General features: G+C 41.0%; 1 protein-coding gene across 2 annotated transcripts in view; it reads left to right on the top strand.

Annotated features, from left to right (window-relative positions):
* Positions 1-19,416, top strand: part of LOC149529116 (CBBY-like protein) — a 223,412-nt gene extending 203,996 nt beyond the window's left edge. Inside the window, exon 11 of one of the 2 annotated variants that reach the window (XR_016358876.1) lies at positions 18,991-19,312. Coding sequence is in view for 1 of the 2 variants with exons in the window: in XM_089810563.1 (XP_089666689.1) it covers positions 18,991-19,093 (103 nt within the window). In the remaining variant the exon portion in view is untranslated. Of the gene's footprint in view, positions 1-18,990 lie in introns of both variants that reach the window. The other variant, XM_089810563.1, reaches the window with a different exon arrangement.
* The last annotated feature ends 1,622 nt before the right edge of the window (positions 19,417-21,038 follow it).

Here is a 21,038-nt window from a genome sequence, read left to right as displayed (position 1 = left end):
CCTACTATCTCATGTGCAAGCTTATCCATAGCAATATTGCACAGTCCCAATTCAAGCTCTATAGTCCAATCAGCCAACATCTCTGGTGTTTCCACAGCTAGCCATTCTTTGGCCTCAAAGCGAAAGCGAAAACGCTCGGGAGAGCCCCTCTGGATATAGGCTCAAACCAATTGCAACTCCCTCCTATGGGTCAAAGCATGCTACGCAATAATTTGACCTCTCTCAAGCACAACCTTCATGGCTCTGATGTATGTCATGCATCTCTCCTCATCTGACCCATAATTTAGTTTTTTCCTCAATGTCGGCATCCTATCCATCTGTGGCAGCAACGTCCACCTCCGGTGCACCCTCCTCATCTCTGGGCGCATCCTCGGACTGCGGTACTCTCAACTCGTGTTGCGCTAGAATGGCAGCTACTCCTAGGAATACCTCTTCTTGCCTTGGGAACTAAATGGAGGAACCGGCATCTGTAGGAATGAGTCGGAATTGCTGTCTCAAGAATGCACTGGCTCGGTCCATCACCTCAATACCCTCGTCCTCTGGTTGTGCTGCCTGGACCATTCCAACACTCTAGACCTTTGGCTGTGCTAGCTGGGCCTCACTCATGGGTTTGGCCAATAGGGATGAAGCTATGGTGACAACAGCCTCTGAGCCAATCACGTCTAGTCGAACTTGAGGCTTGGGCTCTGGTGTTTGCATCTCCACTAACCCTGTCGTTGGCATTGCTGCTACTAGGTCTGGTGCAACTAAATCTACTGAGACGTTCCCTGGAGTCGATACATTTGTGCTCTCTACCATGGTCGTGGGTGGAGTCATGACAACTGGCGCATGCCTCTGGTCAAATGGAGGAATAAGCAGGGTGGTGGTTGTCAAGTGCACGGAAGTCGGCAACTAAGGAGTGAAAATTGTTTTAGGTGGGGACCCTGCATCTGCATTCCCAACCTCTGTCGAAGTACTATCTCCCTCCGAATGGGACTGCTCTTCGTGGTATCCTCTCGTCTGCTATCCATGTCAGCATAGGCATCTAAGCTCTGCAGTACCCTCTTCTGGTCAGCCATTGTGCCACCCATGTCCAAATGCCTCTAGTAGAATATTGGGGGTTCTCCTGGTACCAATCTTCCTCTCGGTGGGGCTTCAAACTCATCCGCTAGGATTTTCTAGAGCGCTACTTCAAGGAACAATCCAATAGCATGGTGCGGCATATAGAATGTGCGACGCTGGAGTGTCATGAATTCCTCCATTCTATCCGCGAGGACGGTCACCCAATCATCCATTGTACCATTCGTGATGCCATTCATGAAAGTAATCTCAGGCAGGGTGATATCTGAAGCCCTACTTGCCCCAATTAACCTGTTTTTTATCACATCCATAATACATCTCCAATGGCCTTCCCGGATGAAGTCCCACCGCAGTCCTCGACTCTTAGTACCCTCTACAACGGACTCAAATTCCTTTGGCGTGAGGTCACGTCCCACCAGCTTCACCCAGTACTCCTTACGTTCTTGCGGCAGTTTGTGGTTCGTGGTCAGCACTTTGCAGCCTCCTTGGCCAAGAATGCCAAGAACCCTACTGAAATCTCAAGCTATGAAGGAGACTGTGAGATGATGCTTCTTGTATACAAATGTACTTGTTCTAGTGTGCCTGTTGTATGTTTTGATCATAGTTCTTTATATCGTCTCAAATAGCTGTATGGAAAATATCGGAAGTTGTATCGCCCAATGTACTTGCACACGGATCAGAATTTGTTTGATGAGGTCTGTGTTAGCCATTTTCTACCACCATCTCCGGCACTCACTACCATTCAACCCTTCAAACTGTACTGTTAGATGAGAAAGATCGGCCTTCGGTGCAGATGGTTGCACTTTAGGACGCACCTTCTACTTTTTGCTACTCAATGCTCCTGGCCCTACAACACGGACTCCTAAGGCCAACACTCTCGTATTCTTGTCCATCTCGGCACTATTTTCCTTCAACTAATCTTTACACTATCTCCTTTTCCCTGCAAACTGCATACTCCAATTGATTAACAATCCATTGTTTTGTCTTTATTGTAACAATGATGATTAGGGTTGCTTTGATTTCACTTCTCCCTAGCACATCTTTCTTTAGCCCCTTTCCCACTTTCGCGGTACCGTTTTATTTTCAGCTCCCGTGGAATGCTTCATTCTTCCTTCGTGGCACTTCTTTCTTCAGTAGCACCCTTTTTCTTTTGAGCACCTGTGGCAATCGTGGTCTCAACCTTTTCTTTTCTCCTCCCACTGCACCAGCATAATGCTTCTCCGATGGCAATGGCTTCCTCTTATCACTTTGTCTTTTCTGCAGTCAGGTTGCACGTCTCGTCCCGGGTGGCATCTTAACCTTCCTTCCCTCTCTACGGAAAACACTTATTTTCTTTTCACACTAAATGTTCTTATGTTTTTACTTCCCTCGGATGCTCTTCTCATGTTTCCTGTAGATGTTCCATGCTCTTCTCATGTTTCTTCGCAGCAAGAATGAATCATATATTGAAAGAGTAAATTGGATCTCTGCCCCATCTTTGTGTGTTGATCAAGAAATCAAGAAATTTCCAAGTCATCAATGGCTTCAGTATGCAAGCTAACCTAGGCACTTTGGAGGCATCGATCTCTATTTTCCCTGTCTTGCTTTTTTTTTATTCTTCTTTCCTTATGGCATGATGCTCATTGTGACCTTCTCTGTAGACGGGTGGATCTTTTTTTTTCCTTTCCCATGGGACGCTATTTTTCACTTTCTGCAGAAGCTTTCTTTTCTCTTCACAATCATCCTTCACCATGTAATTTCCGCAAAGCTCCTCACTGTTATATGTCCAGGCGGAGTTCATTGATATTTTTATCTTTGATAGACCCTTCACCGATTTATTCCCACGGGATCACAACTTGTCCATGGGACAATTTCCACGTCTGCCCTATTTTTATTTTATTTTTAAATTATATTTATTTTTTATTTTTTCAAGCCTAATTTTTGGCTCGTATCACCCCTTAACTCGCCTTCCTGCCATTCATGATAGATCTTCAACTTCGATCCATTAATAGTGTCAGGAATTTCTTGCCCATCCAAGGTCCATAATTTGATAGAACCATTATCACCAATTTCTCTGATTTTATATCATCCAAGTCATTTGACCTTGAATTTCCTAGGTTTTATCTCATTGCGACCATTGTACCGAAGCACCAGTTGGCCTGGCTAGAACTTCATCCTTTTCAATGTTTATCGTGCCATGCCTTGCGACGAGTTTGCACCACCTTTGTCGCCCATTGCGCCGTTAATCTTCATTCATCCAATTTGTTCAGTCGATAAATGCGCTCTCGTAGACTTTCCAAATCTCCGAGTCTATTTTCAATTGCAATCCGGAGCCTTGGGACCATGAATTCAGCTGGTACTACGACTTCTTGCCCAAACATTAACTGGAACGGCATCTGTCTAGTCGTGACTTTGAACGTTGTGCAATAGGCCCATAGCACCAAGGGCAACTTTTTCTCCCACTCTGCCTGTTCTACTCCTTATGATTTATATATGATAGCCATGAGAGTTTTGTTTATTGCTTCTGCCTGGCCATTGACTCGTGGGTAATATGGACTTGACAATAAATGAAAAATCTTGAATTCAGTTGTCAGTAATCTGATCACATGACTCACAAAGTGACCTCCTTTGTCACTTGTCAACTAGAGGGGTGTGTTGTACTGTGCGATGATATGCTCATATAAAAACTTTCAATACTTATTGCAAAGTTATCGGGTAGTGCTTGTGCCTCTACCCACTTTGTTAAATATTCAATGGCCACTACCACATATCGACAAGGTTGGGCCCTCCTCGCCTTCAGCGGACCCACGCAATCCAATCCCCAATGTTCAAATCATTCCTAAGCATGGGAAGGGTTTAATGGCATAAAGTCCCGCTTAAGTGGTTTGTCGGCTCTCTAGCATGTATCACAACTTAACACTCATTCCCATGCATCATTGTAAAGTGTGGGCCACCATAATCTAACAAGCAGGACCTTTCATGCAGTTGTGTTAGGTCCCATGTGGCTGCTTGCCGGACCTTCATGGGCCTCCTTCAAAACACTCTACACTTCCTCTTCCATTACGCATTGCCTTAGTACTTGGTCTGGGCCCATCTTATATAGGAGACCATTTATCAATTAGAAAGTTCGGCTCCTTAACACTAGCTTTTTTCATTCGCCTAGTGACATCTCCCTTGGAAATTGGGACGTCGATAGATATTCCCCAATAGACTTATACCATCCTAGAAGGATGGCAATCCTGAACAAGTGTGCATCTGGAAAATCATCATTGACACCTTCCGGTGGCTCTCCTAATTTGATTCGGGAAAGCTAGTTGGCAATGACATGACCTTTCCCCGGTTGCACAATAATGGTGAAGGTGAACTCCTGCAGTAGTAACAATCATCTACTAATCCTTCCTTGGATGATTGGTTTGTTCACCAGGTACATCAGCGCCTAGTGGTCCACGTAAAAGGTGAATGGTGTAGCCAAGAGGTAATGTCCAAACTTTTGTAAAGCATACACCATCCCTAGGGCCTCCCTTTCAGTGGTGTTGTAATTCTTCTCTGCTTTTGAAAGTAGCTTGGTTGCGAAATATGCTGGGTGATCAAGGCCATGGTTGTCGATTTGCGCCAATGTTGCATCTATGGCGAAGTTAGAAGTGTCCACATGGATGTAGAACTTCTTGTCCTAGTTTGGGTATGCCAAGATGGGTGCCCCCAACAATCTATTCTTTAACTATGTGAAGGCAGTCTCCTACTCGAAGCTCCAAACGTACGGTTCTCCCTTTCGTGTCAACTTGTCGAGGGGCAAAGCAATTCGGGCATAGTTCTTTATGAACTGTCTATAGTATCCAATGTGCCCGAGAAAAGATTTCACTCCAGTTACCTCTTTTAGGGCTTCCATTTCCACAATCACCTGCACTTTGTCTGGGTTGGTCTTCAATCCTGACTTGCAAACAATGGGCCCAAGTTATTTTCCGTAACGAACCATAAATCGACACTTTTTAGGGTTCAGTGCTAGTCTTGCCCACTGACACCTCTCCATACATTCCTGGAGTGCCTTCAAATGGTTGTCCTGTTCACTGAAGATGGACCAATCATCCAAAAATGCTTGGAAGTTGTCTACTGACATTTTGTCAAATATGTGTAAAATGATTCTCTCAATTGTAGCAAGTGCGATACACAATCCAAAGGGCATCCGGTTGTAGGCGTATACTCCATCCTCCACCCAACAGGTAGTTTTCAATTTATCTTCTTCAGCAATGGTGATCTGGTCATAGCCTGAAAAATCCATCCATGGAGTACATCTCATGTCCTGCCACTTTTTCGAGAATTGTGTTTGTAAACAGAATGGGGAAGGGATCTTTTATCGTGACAGCATTTAGGCAATGGAAGTCCAATCATATTTGGAATTGGTTCCCATCCTTCATGGATATCACAATTGGTGACACCCACTCACTTGTTTGGACTTTGAATATTATGTTGGCTTCCAACATTCATTGTATTTCCTCATCTAAGCGTGCTGCATGGTTTTTATTCATTATGTACGATCGCTTCAGCACTGGGATGGCTCTGGGCACCAAAGGTATGCAACGAACACACATCTCTAGCGAGACCCCTTTTAAATCCTTATAAGTCTAGGCAAATACATCTTTATATTCCATAAAGATTTTAAATGTTGCAACCTTTAGTACGGGGTTTCAGTCGTCTCCGAAAAGTATGTACCTCAAGTTTTCTGTATCACCAAGATTGATGGCCTCCATTGACGGCTCTTTGTATTTAATGGCCTTCCCTTCAAAGTGATGGGCCTGACTCTCGTTGATCTCTACGTTGCCTTCTTTGTGTTCCACAAACTTTGGTGGAAATACCTCCTTCACACCTTCAGGTTCCTCGATGCCAAACATGTAAGAATGGAAGAGCTCATAGTCATCCATCTGCTAATGGAAAAATCCATTCATTGAATTAGTCTCATCTCCTGAACATTCCTCCAATTCCAAAGTGCCCTCATCATTAGGATCCATGCGAGCTCTTCCCTCATCCATTTGATGTTCCCCGTCTGACTCGAACTCTGACGACAACGTCGTTTCTTCACTTACTATCTGTGTCCAAAGGTCAATGGCGAACTTTTGCCTTCCACTTTCCATCGACAAAATATTCTTTTTCCAATTGTGATTCACCTTGGCTGCCACCAGCCATCCTCTTCCAAGAATGGCGTTGTATCCCTTTTTCTTGAAGGGTATCACCATGAAATCGAGCACAAATGTTTGTGTCCCGATGGCTACCTATTGAGCCACCAGGGTCCCTAGCGGCTTTATCCCCTGTTGATCGGCATTGAGCAGGTTAAATGTGGGTAGCCATAGGGTAGGCTTGCTGAGTTTCTTCCATGTCTCCTTAGGAAGAACGTTCACCCCGAATCCCCCATCCACTATGGTGTTCATCAAGACGGTTTCGAGGATTCCCATCTCGACCACCATTGGGTGACAGCCATTGCTTAATGTTAGCAACATGGGATCTGTAGCCAACCCTCCTGGTATAGTTGGTTTCTCATTTGTCTTGGGCTGGTTTGTGTAGGTGTTAAATAATGTCATCCTTAATTGTGGTATCATTTGTAAGAGGTCTTCAAGTTTGATGTGCACCTCCATTTGCAACATCCGGTTCAATAAGTTGTACTCCCCCTCTGTTCGTCCAAGAGTAGTTCTGTTGATATCTTTTGTACCCTTCCTTGCCCTTTCTATTTCTTCTCGTGCCTCCTGCAATCTCTGCTTCTCGGTGCAGGGATCTGGATACATTGCTTGCTTGGCTTGGTTACGGGTGAGGACGAGGACCTTCTCCTCATCAATGTTAAGGAGGTTCACTTGTTTTGGGCAATTGGCATCTTCATGGTCCCCTGGACCACATCATCGACACAAATTCTAAGGAGTGTCACCCTTTGGGCAATCTCTCACAAAGTGGCCCCATTGGCTACATGCACGGCATTCCCTTGAAGCCATATTGTATCCTAGTCCTGTTGTCATTTCCACCCCATCCCCTTCGATGGTTGTTTCTGTAGCCATTGGATGTGGCATTGTTGTTGTTCCCTTGCATCTCATTATTACTGCTAGAGGTGGATGGTTGTTCTTGCATGAAGAGTATTTGTTGGCTTTGTGTCTTCATGTTATAGGGGCACTCCTTTGTAGAATGGCCCAAATTTTGACAAATATCGCACATCGCCTTCTTAGGACATGCTCCCTTTGTGTGTCCTTTCTCTTTACAATCAGTACACCATATTTCTCCCTCCTCTGTACGGTTAATGGTTCCCTTCATAGACTTGAACTCCTTCCTCATCCGCTTCATGTCCTTTTGGAGGGCCTATACTTTCTTGTTGGGCTCTTCATCGTTGTAGGCACTGCTTTCCTCTTCAGAGGACTCATCGCTCTCAGAGGAGGAGGATGATTTACTCTTCTTTTTCTTTTTCTTTACCGTCTTGCCCTCACTTTCCAAGTTCATGGCACAATCATAGGCGTCTGTGTAGGATGTGGGCGAGACTATCTTCATCTTCCTTCTCAGTGCCCCGCAGAGTCCTTCTACGAACCATCGTTTCTTTAACTCATTGGCAGGTTGAGTACCCATCTTGCTAAGAAGGTCCTTGAGCCTTTGATTATAGGCTCGTATGGTTTCCTTTTTCCCTTGTTTGCAATTGTAGATCTCAATGACGACCTCGTTGTCATCTCGTAGCAGTCGAAATTCTGCTTGAAATTCTTTCTTTAGATTGTCCCATGTGCTGATCTTTTCCTTGTCCATATCAGAAAACCAATCCACCACTACTCCCAGTAGACTGGCTAGGAATTGATTTAACCACTCGTCTGCGTTTGTGACCGAGTTGGCGGTCCATATGGTTTCACATGTATGGCAATGTCATACAAGGTCTTCCTTCCCGTCACCTATGAAATTCGGGAGTTTTTGTTTCTAAGACATTGTGTTTCTTGTCCTTTGATGACCAATTGTGTGTACCACTCGATTGTGTCCCGAAACTATTAGGAATTGGTCCCGGTGGGTTACGTTTGACCACTGTATAATGTCCCTCCAACACTTTCTTGTACCTCGGTTTCCTCTAGTGGCCTCGCCTCCTTTCCTACTTCATGGGTTCCCTCTTGTAGTGGTGTATAGGATGAATGTAGAAATTGTTCCCTTGTCTCCTCGAGCACAGTTAATCTGTGTCGTGTTTCCTCGAGTAACTTCTTGTTGTTTTGTACTTGTCGTTCAAGCAAACTAGAGCACCCTTCAGTGGTTCCTGTACCCTCTAAGCAATTACCGTCTACCACACCCGGTGATTCCTCTGACTGCCCCACAATCTATTCTTTGGCAAGTTGTCTTAGTCGTCATCTTAGTTTGGCTTGGAATAAATCTCCACGCACCTATTGTAATTCATCAATATCCTCCCTCAAGTTCCTATTTTTATTTACAAGATTGGGCATTTGACATATACCATTATTAGAAAAAAATACAACACTATTATTTATTTAATCTGTATACAACATGTGGTCGACTCATGCAACAGTTACAAACTCTTGAGTGCTCTTGGTACCATGGCTCAAAAGTTCGTGGTTTAGTTTTGCGATGCTTTTCATCTCTCATAGAAATTCTTGAGGGTTTGTTAACAACATTCCTCTTGTTTGACTTCTTCCTTGCGTCTCTTCTGCGACAGGTATGCTTGTACAATTAAATGGGGAAGTTGGTCTAGGAATCTATTCATTGTTGGGCTTCCGCGGATTGCATCCCACACCGTGTCCTCTGTAACCTCGTTCTCTATGGCTTCTCTCCATACTAAGGTTTTGAGGCTTACACGGTACAGGATGTGGAAGTTCAAGGTTGCTTTCTACTCACCTTCCAGGAGTTCTGTTTTGTTGTCCTCATTAGTTTTCTAATTGTCTGGTACAGGTATTCCCATTTATCCTCAGCCTTCCATTCGCTACCACTCTGGATTCAAACTAGCAACGTGTGATGTCCCCTTCTAGCTAGAGACATCACTTTAGCTTGTGATTAGCCTATCAGAGACCCTCGTAGGCTAGTAGGATTGGTTAGAGGGTCACCTTGGTGTGGAGATCTTCCAAGGACCTGAGAAGAGTACACTTCTGGGTTGCCAGAGTTTGTTTATTATGAGTTTGGCTTGGTCAGGCTATTTTTAGCAATTTTGGAGTTATAAAGGTGGACCCCTGCTATTTTTAGAAAAGGGGTATGGTCATATGCAGCTCTATCATGTTAGCTCCCGGTTCAGACGACATTCAAAAATGTTGAATAATAATGGAGATATTAATGTTTATTTAGTTAGAATAAACATTATTGGTTTTGAGCTTATATTATTAAGTTATAATATGTTTTTATATTATAACTTAAGTGAGGGTCATGATATCATAAAAGGGGGCCATATTTCAATTAATTGTGGGTCCAAGCTTATGGGAAAATTAAAAGGGGTTTTCTAAGTTTTAATGTAATAACATTTTTTATGTTATTCTTTTATCCCACATTGAGCGTAGAGCCTCATTCTGGAGTTGAGGAGTCTTTATAAACAAACCTTGTCTTCCTTCAAGAGCATGTTATGAGAATTATTTAAAACCAGGGTTTCTACAAATTCGAGAAGAATTCAGACTGTGGAGGACGTAGTTTCTTCAGAGTTGATGCAATTTGAAGGCGTGAAATATCACCCGAATTTTGCCTGTGAGTTGGCTTCATCCAGAAGTCAATATTGTGTTTCAGTAGGAGAAAATTGGATGGATCTGTTTGCAGATTTATAACAGCAGCTACAGTACACGTGAACAGTGCCGTGAACAGTACCGTGAACAGTGACGTGAACAGTGCCGTGAACAGTACCGCGCTACAGTAAATTCAAAATCAGAGATTTAATATTGCAGATTTTGATAGGCGCTGCCTAGAGAGGGAGCAATCAGCAGCGTGTTTGCATTTTGGGAGTCAAAAATCAGGTTTTTTCAACTATTAATGCTGATGTTTTTTTTATGTATTCTTCCAACAATAAACATTGTATAAATTGTATGAGCCATCTGAATAAATGAGTTCGATCAGCATTATAATTAGATTTGAGTTATAATTTTGGGTAAATTAGTTTCAATATTTGTATTCTCTTTTATAAACTTAAAAAAAAACCAGAAGCAGCTTGAAACATTCAAGAACCAACAAAAAACAATCATTACACTGAGGGAAACAAACAGTGATCAGCATAGAGCCTATTTGGGGGTTCTTACTGTGGTATCAGAGCCTAGTTCCTGCCATCCTGAGGGTTTGGGAGTCATATGCAGCCACTGGAAATTGGACCACACAGGTACTATACCCGCAGGAGAGCTTTGATTGACAGAGAACAGCTACAGGAAACAGGAAATATGGAAGAGAGGTATGATGGTAGTCCACCTAGAAACAGGAGGAATAATGATGACCAGGATACCAGAGAATTCTTTCGTGCAATGGTTACAGGGCAGCAGCAGATGACACAGGCATTACAGGCACTCACTACTATGGTAGAAAGGATGAACCCACCTGTTAGACAGAATGGGGAACAGGGAGTACAGGGAGATAACAGGAGTGCTACAGGTAATCAGAGACCACAACGGACCCATTCTAGAACAGCTGATAGGCCTACACGCCCTACATTTGTTCCGGAGGAGCCAGAAGAAGATCCGACAGAGGAGGCGGCAGGAGACCCCATATTTGCAGATGCACTCATGGCTGCAAATGATGAATGGGAATTATTAGCTCCACAGGTTCGGGAGAGGATGACCTTTGAACGCTTTGTTAATCAGAGGAGAGAGCATTACAGGTCACTCAGACAGGATAGGAGGCCTAGAGGTCAAAATAGTGAGCTGAAGAGGGCTACAGGCAAGCTTACTATGCCTACATTTGATGGGAGTGGTAAGATGACAGCTCAAGCTTGGATTCATAAGCTTGACACATTTTTGGCACTGAGGCCAATGACAGAGATTGAAGCTATCAAATATGCCACCTTGCATTTGGAGGGAGTAGCACATGATTGGTGGTACCATGGTATGGTAACACTTCAGCATAACCAGGTGACAGAGTACCAGGACTTCGTGGATAAGTTGGTTGAAAGATTTGATAAGAAAGATCCAGAGATTTACTTCCGGGACTTAGCACAGTTGAAACAGACAGGCAACTTGGAGTATTTCATTGGTGAATTTCAGCGGTTGGCAGTGATGGTGCCAAACATTTCAGAGCGTAGATTGATAGTTCTTTTCATTGAGGGCCTATCCGAACCACTGAGAGGGTGGATAAAGGCATTTGATCCTATTTCTTTACAGGAAGCGATGAAAAAGGCAAGAAGTATGGAACATGCAGTCCCAACAAACAAATTTCAGTCCAAAGGAGCATCTTCTAGTAAGGATAACAAACCATTTTATAAAAAACCAGAGAGGACTGATTTTAAAAATGATTCTAAAGATAAAACTCCAGCACCTTTTGACAGGGAAACATTAAATGATTTGAGGAAGAAAAAATTATGTTTCTACTGTAAGGGACCCTATGATGCAAACCATGATTGTCCTCTTAGGCCAAAGGGAAAAGCTAACAGAGTTATGTGGGCATACTATGAGGAATCAGAATCAGATAATTCAGATCAGCAGTCTGATATAGAGGAAATGGATGGTGGAAAAGAGGAAGACAAGGCTGAAAACTTGTTTGAAATGGAGTCCAAGGATGGGGAAGGAGATGGGCAACTTAGGGAAGCTCGTCTCACTAGTATTAAGCAAGAAGGATCATTCCGGATGAGAGGAGTACTTGCTGGACAGCGAGTTATAACTTTGGTTGATACAGGTGCCACTCATAATTTCATCGATGCTAGGATGGTGGAGAAGCGTGGCATACAAACAGAGGAGTTTGGGGGAATTAGAGTGAGGGTAGCGGATGGCTATGTTCTCAATTGTGATCGTAAGATCACTAGACTCCCATTGAAAGTTAATAATTATGACTTTAAGGCAGATTTCTATGTTGTGCCTATGGGAGATACAGATATAGTTCTTGGGATGAGTTGGTTGCACGATATTGGTGAGTTCACTCTTAACCTCAAGGAGATGGAGATGAGGTTTAAAGTGAATGGGAAGACACATATCCTTAAGGCAATTAGGGATAGTGATCTCAGGATGGTCTCTTTTCGGAGGATGGCTAGATTGATTCGACATAATCAGGTAGAATGGGCAGCAGAGTGCATGTTAATGCCATCACAGGAGGGACAGCAGAAGATTGAATATCCTCCTGATATTCAGGAGCTTAGAGTTAAACACTCTAAGGTGTTTAGTGACATTCCACCAGGTAGACCACCAGACAGGGGTATTGAGCACATCATTGAGTTAGAGGAGGGGGCTAAGCCCATCATGATTACACCTTATAGGCATCCGAAGAGGTTGAAGGATGAAATTGAGAAAACCATAAAGGAGTTACTTGCTATGGGCCACATTAGACCAAGTAAGTCTCCTTTTGCTTCTTCAGTGGTGTTAGTAAAGAAGAAGGATGGGACATTGAGGATGTGCATTGATTACAGGGTGCTTAATAGGAAGACAATTAAAAACAGGTACCCCATTCCCAGGATCGATGAGTTGATAGATGAACTTCATGGAGCTTGCTTCTTCTCAAAGATAGATTTGAGATCAGGTTATCACCAGATCAGAGTTAGAGAGCAGGATATTGAGAAGACAGCCTTCAGATGTCATTGTGGCCATTTTGAGTTTGTAGTTATGCCATTTGGGCTAACTAACGCACCCGCTACTTTTCAGGCAACAATGAATAGGGTTTTCCATCTTCAGTTGAGGAGATTTGTACTTGTCTTCTTCGATGATATCTTGGTATATAGTAGATCTTGGGAGGAACACTTAGTTCACCTTGACACGGTGTTGGATATATTGGGCAGAGAATCCTTGTATGCAAAGGAGTCGAAGTGTGATTTGGGCATGACAGAGTTGTTGTACTTGGGTCACATCATCAGTGCAGAGGGCGTACGCATGGATCCTGAAAAGATTCGTGCCATTGTGGAGTGGCCTTCACCGGTGAACCTTACACAGTTGAGGGGCTTTCTGGGACTATGTGGTTTCTACAGGAGGTTTGTGGATGGATATTCCAGGCATGCAGCACCCTTAACAGATTTGATGAGAAAGGGAGCTTTTTTGTGGACTCCTGAGGCACAGGAGTGTTTCGAGAAATTTAAGGAGTTGATGACTTCTTGTCCAGTGTTAGCATTACCTGATTTCAACAAACCTTTTGAGCTACACTGTGATGCTTCCGGAGAGGGCATTGGAGCGGTGCTTATGCAGGAGAAGCACCCTATTGCTTATGAGAGCAAGAAATTGAGAGGGCCAGAGCGGAGCTTCAGTATATATGATAAGGAGATGTTAGCCATTATGCATGCTTTGGCTAAATTCAGGCAATATTTGGTAGGTAGCAAATTTTGTATCAAAACCGACCATAATAGCCTAAAGCATTTTCTAGGGCAGCGAGATCTCAATGATAGGCAACAAAAGTGGGTGAGCAAGTTACAGTCCTATGACTTTGATATTACATATTTTAAGGGGACGCAGAATGTAGTTGCTGATGCCTTATCACCTAGGCCCCATTTGAGCTTATTGACAGACATATCGGAGGATTGGAGACACTTGATCCTTGCAGAGTATGCGAAGGATACTTGGGCAACTGGATTCATAGATGGGACTATTCAGGACAACAGATACACCCTTGTGAATGAGCTCATCATTTACAAAGGGCGAATATTTTTGGTCCCAGGATCAGCGGTAAGAAGGATGGTTCTGAAATCTTTTCATGATTCACCTATGGCAGGACATCCTGGTTTCTACAAGACTTACCGGCAGATTAGAGAGCACTTCACATGGAAGGGGCTCAAAACAGAAGTACTTCAGTATGTTAGGGAGTGTCTCACTTGCCAGCAGAATAAGCAGGAACACTCCTATCCAGCCGGTTTACTGCAGCCACTTCTGATTCCTGATAGGAAGTGGGAGTGTTTGTCTATGGACTTTATCACAGGACTACCTAGAGCCCAAGGCAGGGACTGTATATATGTGGTTGTGGATCGCCTTACGAAGTTTGCACACTTCTTTCCGATCACTGCTACACAAGTGGCAGAGTTGTTCTTCAAAGAGATATTCAGATTACATGGCTTACCTCGGAGCATTGTGAGTGACAGAGATAGCAGGTTTATGAGTCACTTTTGGCAGGAGTTATTCAGGTTGTGTGCGACAGAGCTCACTCCGAGTACTAGCTACCACCCTCAGACAGATGGTCAGACGGAGATAGTGAACAAATGGGTGGAGGGATATCTCAGAAATTATATAACAGGGCAACAGAAGGCATGGGTAAAGTGGATTTATCTCTGTGAGTATTGTTACAACACCACTTATCACATGTCTATTCAGATGTCACCCTTTATGGCCCTGTATGGGTATGAGGCACCCAATTTTATGGATCTGCTTTTGAGTGACAGTAGAGTGCCCAGTGCAGGTGATTTGTTACAGGAGAGTCAAGACATTGTTAAGACTCTCAAGGATAATATAACTAAGGCACAAAATCAGCAGAAGCAATACGCAGATCAAAAGAGGACTGAGCGGACTTTTGAGGTTGGAGATATGGTGTATCTTATGTTGCAGCCATACCGTCAATCCACTCTCAAGAAGAATGGTGCCGAGAAACTTAAGCCACGATACTATGGTCCATTTAGGATTATCAGGAAAGTGGGAGAGGTGGCTTATGAGTTAGACTTACCGGCAGAGAGCAAGGTGCACAATGTTTTTCATGTGTCACGTCTCAAGAAGGCGTTGGGGCATCATATTGTGCCTTCTACAGTATTACCGCCCCTGGATGATGAGGGAAAACTTGTTTTGATTCCGAAGGCTATCATTGATTTCAGAGAAAGGAACTTGAGGAGACGTACCATCCGGGAATATTTGGTGAAGTGGAAGGATTTGCCGGTAGAGGATGCTACTTGGGAGAGCGAGGAGATTTTACAGCATCCAGAGTTGATATTGCTTGAGGACAAGCAATTTCAGGGAGGGTGGACTGTGATGTCCCCTTCTAGCTAGAGACATCACTTTAGCTTGTGATTAGCCTATCAGAGACCCTCGTAGGCTAGTAGGATTGGTTAGAGGGTCACCTTGGTGTGGAGATCTTCCAAGGACCTGAGAAGAGTACACTTCTGGGTTGCCAGAGTTTGTTTATTATGAGTTTGGCTTGGTCAGGCTATTTTTAGCAATTTTGGAGTTATAAAGGTGGACCCCTGCTATTTTTAGAAAAGGGGTATGGTCATATGCAGCTCTATCATGTTAGCTCCCGGTTCAGACGACATTCAAAAATGTTGAGTAATAATGGAGATATTAATGTTTATTTAGTTAGAATAAACATTATTGGTTTTGAGCTTATATTATTAAGTTATAATATGTTTTTATATTATAACTTAAGTGAGGGTCATGATATCATAAAAGGGGGCCATATTTCAATTAATTGTGGGTCCAAGCTTATGGGAAAATTAAAAGGGGTTTTCTAAGTTTTAATGTAATAACATTTTTTATGTTATTCTTTTATCCCACATTGAGCGTAGAGCCTCATTCTGGAGTTGAGGAGTCTTTATAAACAAACCTTGTCTTCCTTCAAGAGCATGTTATGAGAATTATTTAAAACCAGGGTTTCTACAAATTCGAGAAGAATTCAGACTGTGGAGGACGTAGTTTCTTCAGAGTTCATGCAATTTGAAGGTGTGAAATATCACCCGAATTTTGCCTGTGAGTTGGCTTCATCCAGAAGTCAATATTGTGTTTCAGTAGGAGAAAATTGGATGGATCTGTTTGCAGATTTATAACAGCAGCTACAGTACACGTGAACAGTGCCGTGAACAGTACCGTGAACAGTGCCCGTGAACAGTGACGTGAACAGTGCCGTGAACAGTACCGTGAACAGTGCCCGTGAACAGTGACGTGAACAGTGCCGTGAACAGTACCGCGCTACAGTAAATTCAAAATCAGAGATTTAATATTGCAGATTTTGATAGGCGCTGCCTAGAGAGGGAGCAATCAGCAGCGTGTTTGCATTTTGGGAGTCAAAAATCAGGTTTTTTCAACTATTAATGCTGATGTTTTTTTTATGTATTCTTCCAACAATAAACATTGTATAAATTGTATGAGCCATCTGAATAAATGAGTTCGATCAGCATTATAATTAGATTTGAGTTATAATTTTGGGTAAATTAGTTTCAATATTTGTATTCTCTTTTATAAACTTAAAAAAAAACCAGAAGCAGCTTGAAACATTCAAGAACCAACAAAAAAACAATCATTACACTCAGGGAAACAAACAGTGATCAGCATAGAGCCTATTTGGGGGTTCTTACACAACGGCGCCAAATGTTCAGCCCATAGGTGAACAGGAAAGAAACATATAACTTAGTAAAATATTATTCATTCAGCAAATGTTTCTGTACATAACAATAATGTTCAATACCAACATGATGCCAAATACATAAGTGTGAGCCACATTTATAACATCTGACACAATGCCAATGAAACGACACAACCATGCCTGTATTGGTAACCGTCTAACTACCCAATTTGCCGGACAACATTCACCAACAGCAAATGGACTGAGTTGAGTTGCTTAGGCATTACTACCTCATTTGTAGAATTCTACTAAGGCTACTAGATATCTTCTATTCAATCAAAAGTCAATCATAAACTTGTCAATGTAGTTTGTCAAATTATTGAAGAAGCAACATCAAATGATATGGTGTTCAATACCATTGCCAACAAGTAGAAGAATAGAAGTCTGAATACACAAACACGAGCATATGTGAATCATCCTTCAATGGAATTGACTGTGTCACAAGAAGGGAGCTTTGAAGTCTTGCCAAATTTCTTTAATGTTACTAAATTGCTCCCACACTACACTTGGCAAGCTAGGAAAGGGTTTCCTTTAAAAACTGAATGGCTAGTTTATATTAGTTTTTGTCGTTGGTTACTCTTTTCTTATTTTTATCCTATGTTCAACAATTCTTTTATCTATTAGTATAGGTTTTTATTTCCTAACATAGGCTTTCTTTACACTTTATTTAATTCTCGGTAGGCTAATAAAATGAGCATTGGTATTAGTGGAGTATAAGGTATTGGCATCTTCCACAGAAGTTACAGTTTATAAATTTTTGGAGTCTTGCGGTGTACTTTCATTGATTGTATCTTTCACTAAGCCTATTTGTACTTGCTCTTGTAGCTTGGTTTTTATATACTTTGTGCAGTTTTCATGTTTTTGAGCTCTCTTAATGCTAGCTCACTTGTTGAGCATTTGCATTATTCTCTTGGAGACCAACTCTGTAATGTTATATTGATTTGATGGATCATTTGTATTTTCAGTTTTACAGTATTTCTTGTTTGCACTAATTTTTGAGTTTTCATTTATTCTACAGGTTCTAACTTTTTCCTTTCAATTTAAAGTTGGTTTAGGATCCAAGAATTGTGAATATTTTGGGGAATCTCTAGGGCCCATATCAACATGCTGCTGCCCATACAAGGTCATAAATCTAATGAAATATCAGACCAAAAATACCTTTCTAACTAAAATACTAATCCATAATGAAACCCCACTGAAAAATGCCAAACCTGTAGAATATTACCACCTTGCTACCAATAGCCTATTAAACTCACATATAGAAGTCAAATTAAGGTCTGAGGAAAATAGACCTCATGGAACTCAATGGATAACTTACAATTAACACACATAACATTAAGGATTGAGACCTTTTGAAAACCTTCCTCTACATCATCATCATCATCAAAGCAGTCCAAAAGCACAGGGATTGCATCCTTCAGCAGCAGCACCTTCATCTATAGAGAAATCTCCTCTAAAACCCGTTGGAGACAAATCTGGTACCATCTAATTCCATGGAATTGTTCTTAAAAAGATGAACCTTCAATTGATGTACCAAATTGCCGATATCATCATGCAACAAATAAGAACTGGTTGTTGTTGATAGTATAGAAACACAAGAGAGGAACTAAGCAACATTGAAGATATTCCACTTTCGCTGCATATATCCAGGGTCTCATAAAAGCTTAGCCATTATCGAGAAAATGCAAACACATGAGACTGTCCATAATATTTGCTAATTCCCAAATCTTAATGGCCCATAGCCAAAGATAAGGCCTGAGGTCTTTTTATCCAAGCTTTAGAATCCATCATAGCCTCCAAGCCAAAGACCCGAGATTTATTTTGTATGGGATTCTTAACATTCACTTTCTCTTTCCCTCGTGGACATTGTATTCAACTGCCCAAATCATGCACCACAGGTACAGATGCCAAGGTAGAGAGCCAAGACTTCAACTTCCAACACCCAAAATGAATGAGCCAACTATGGACGTAATCCTTTCCAATGAACAAAATTACCCAGCCATTTTTCCTAATAATTACTTCCCACAGACCATCCTCATTATTTCTTTAGTACTTACCTACATTTTTTCAACCCATTATTGAGTTTAGATTCTAAGTTTATCTCTGTTGTAACTCTCACCTTTTGGCTGCGTTCATTTTGCATAAACAGATTTTCTGCACCATGCTTCTTCTAATATGATATAATTCTTTTTAATAGGGAAATGATCATATGAATTCATGCTTGTCTAATAAAACATTTGATAAAAACTGCTTTAAAATTTAAAATCATGGGTAGCATGAGCAGTTATTTTTAAATTAAACTTGTTGAAGCACCACAGATGATTCAAAAATTAAAATGGCACTTTCTTCCTCAACTGAAACGTGTTTATGAGTAATATTAACTGTGTATGGAAATAGATGAGAATTTTCTAAATTGAGCCTGAATGGTTTTACATATTGCATTTAAAGCACTTTTGATGGTCTAGTAGCTAAATCCTTAATTTCTTAATTTTCAGAAAAATTAATGGTACTAAGAACGGCTGATTTATGTTACTTGTACAGTTCCACATCCAGGGCAGAGTTTCCTTCCGCAACGGCTGTGGTAGAAGGATTTGGATATGGAGAATTGACAATTTCTAAAATATGCAGGATGGTAAAATACTAAAATAGCAAGACATTATTTATGTAAATACCTGTTTCTTGGTCTGCATGTGAAAGTAGCTGTTTAAGCCTTTAAGGTTTTGAAAGATTGGTGAAGCACTATGATGTAATATCACTAAAAGCTAATGTAAAAATAAAATCAGATAGGTAAATGAAAATGTAAAAATACAACTAGATCGAAATATAAAAGGAACTCAACAAGTCTACAATTAGAAAAGAATAATATAGCATCATGGAGTGAACTATAAGAAGTATAGTAGAGAAAACAAATGGTGGGAATACTAGAAATCATACATTTCAATATAAACCTGAGTTGCCGGTTCAGAATCTGGTACGGATGCGAGTTTGAAATTTGTCCAAATTTTTGGGGGTTAAGTTCAGATTCATTTTGGGTTCATCCATACAAAAACATGTGTCTGTGTAAATATATATGCAACAACAAATAAGTCTATACACCACTCTGCTAATAGTAAAGAAACATAGCAAAATACATCACTATATCTATGTTTAGTTCAATAGGATATTAATTGCATCATTTAGCCATACATACAACATGACGCACTTGCTTGATCACATGCATGGGACATATTTCCATATCAAGGGGACAGTTTGAGAATGAAAGGAATCATCAAAAAATAAATGCAGTTATCTGAATTTTTATTTTGTATTGGGTAGAGGAATTCTAACCAGGCTATATCAAAAGTTGAGATTCAAATTTTAAGCCCTAGATTCAAAGCTATCATTGTTTTTCAACAAAATTCCTCTATAATTGTCAATTTGGATTTCTATAAGCAAGATTTCATTTACAAATGCATAAATGACATATAAACCAGGTTTTTTGGCCTTTTTAGTGGTCACTTTTAAGGTTGGGAGCATCGAGTAGACCAAATTAGGCAAAACAAAAACACTTTTAAAAATTAAAAAATATTGTTTTAAGACCGAGTTCAGCTTGGCTTTGGCCACTGGGTAGCAAATTCTTCAAAATTCACTCCAAATTTTGTTTGTTTCTTTGACATAATTTGCACTAAATGTGACTCTATAAGCGAATTTGGAAAGAATTTGACAAGGACTAAACTTTGTATAGAATTGAACCAGACTGAGGGCTGCTAGAGAGAATTTGGAAACTTAGATAAAATGAAGCACTCTACAAGTTCTATAGAAAGAATCAGATCAAAAGTCAACTAAATCTAAATGAGGAAAGAGTCATACAAGTCCACATAAGAGCCATATGGTATGCATTGACAGTAGTCTAAAACTTAATGATTTCTTGTCCAATCTATAAATTCATATCAATCAGGCAATATATTAATTCATGCTTGTCCTTTCTGTTTTAATATTCATCTTAAGGCCATTGACTTGTTGGAAGTTCAAAAATCCATAATATTATTAAGATTGGGATGGTTTATCTTGCATGTAGCGTAATTTCTAAAGAAAAGTTTCTACAAATTATGGTGTCTTAGTAAAAATCGAAGGAGGGCATGTATCATACATGTCATACTATCTTAAAACCCGAGTGCAACCCCATCAACTCTACAACATCAACAACCAACTAGCCCTGTCAACAACATTCATCAACCATTTAGGAATATATCCGATAGTGTTTGTTGACTAGAGTGTTTAGAAAACATAAGATATTGGAATCAAAATTGCAGGTGTATTTAAAAGAGCTTGTAGACATTGAAAATTGTGTTTTACCATGGTACGAAGATTATGTATTATAATTTTTGCATCTGTTATGCTTGAAAGTTGAAATAACATCTTTTGATCCCTAAAAAATCCCCATAATATTATTTTAACATTTCTAAAATATCATTCCAAAAGACATGTTCTCCTTTTTCCTTGATGAATGAAACTCTATGTCATTTCTAGATGATCGTCAGCATAAACAAGAGTAGAATCATCCAACAGAGATCGAGAGAGAATTCGGGGTTAAGTTGATGCCATGACAA

Source organism: Cupressus sempervirens, chromosome 11 (assembly GCF_028749045.1).
Source record: "Cupressus sempervirens isolate cs-2001-9-10 chromosome 11, ASM2874904v1, whole genome shotgun sequence".
In the NCBI taxonomy this organism is placed as follows: Eukaryota; Viridiplantae; Streptophyta; class Pinopsida; order Cupressales; family Cupressaceae; genus Cupressus; species Cupressus sempervirens.
This window is presented reverse-complemented; position numbering and strand designations above follow the sequence as displayed.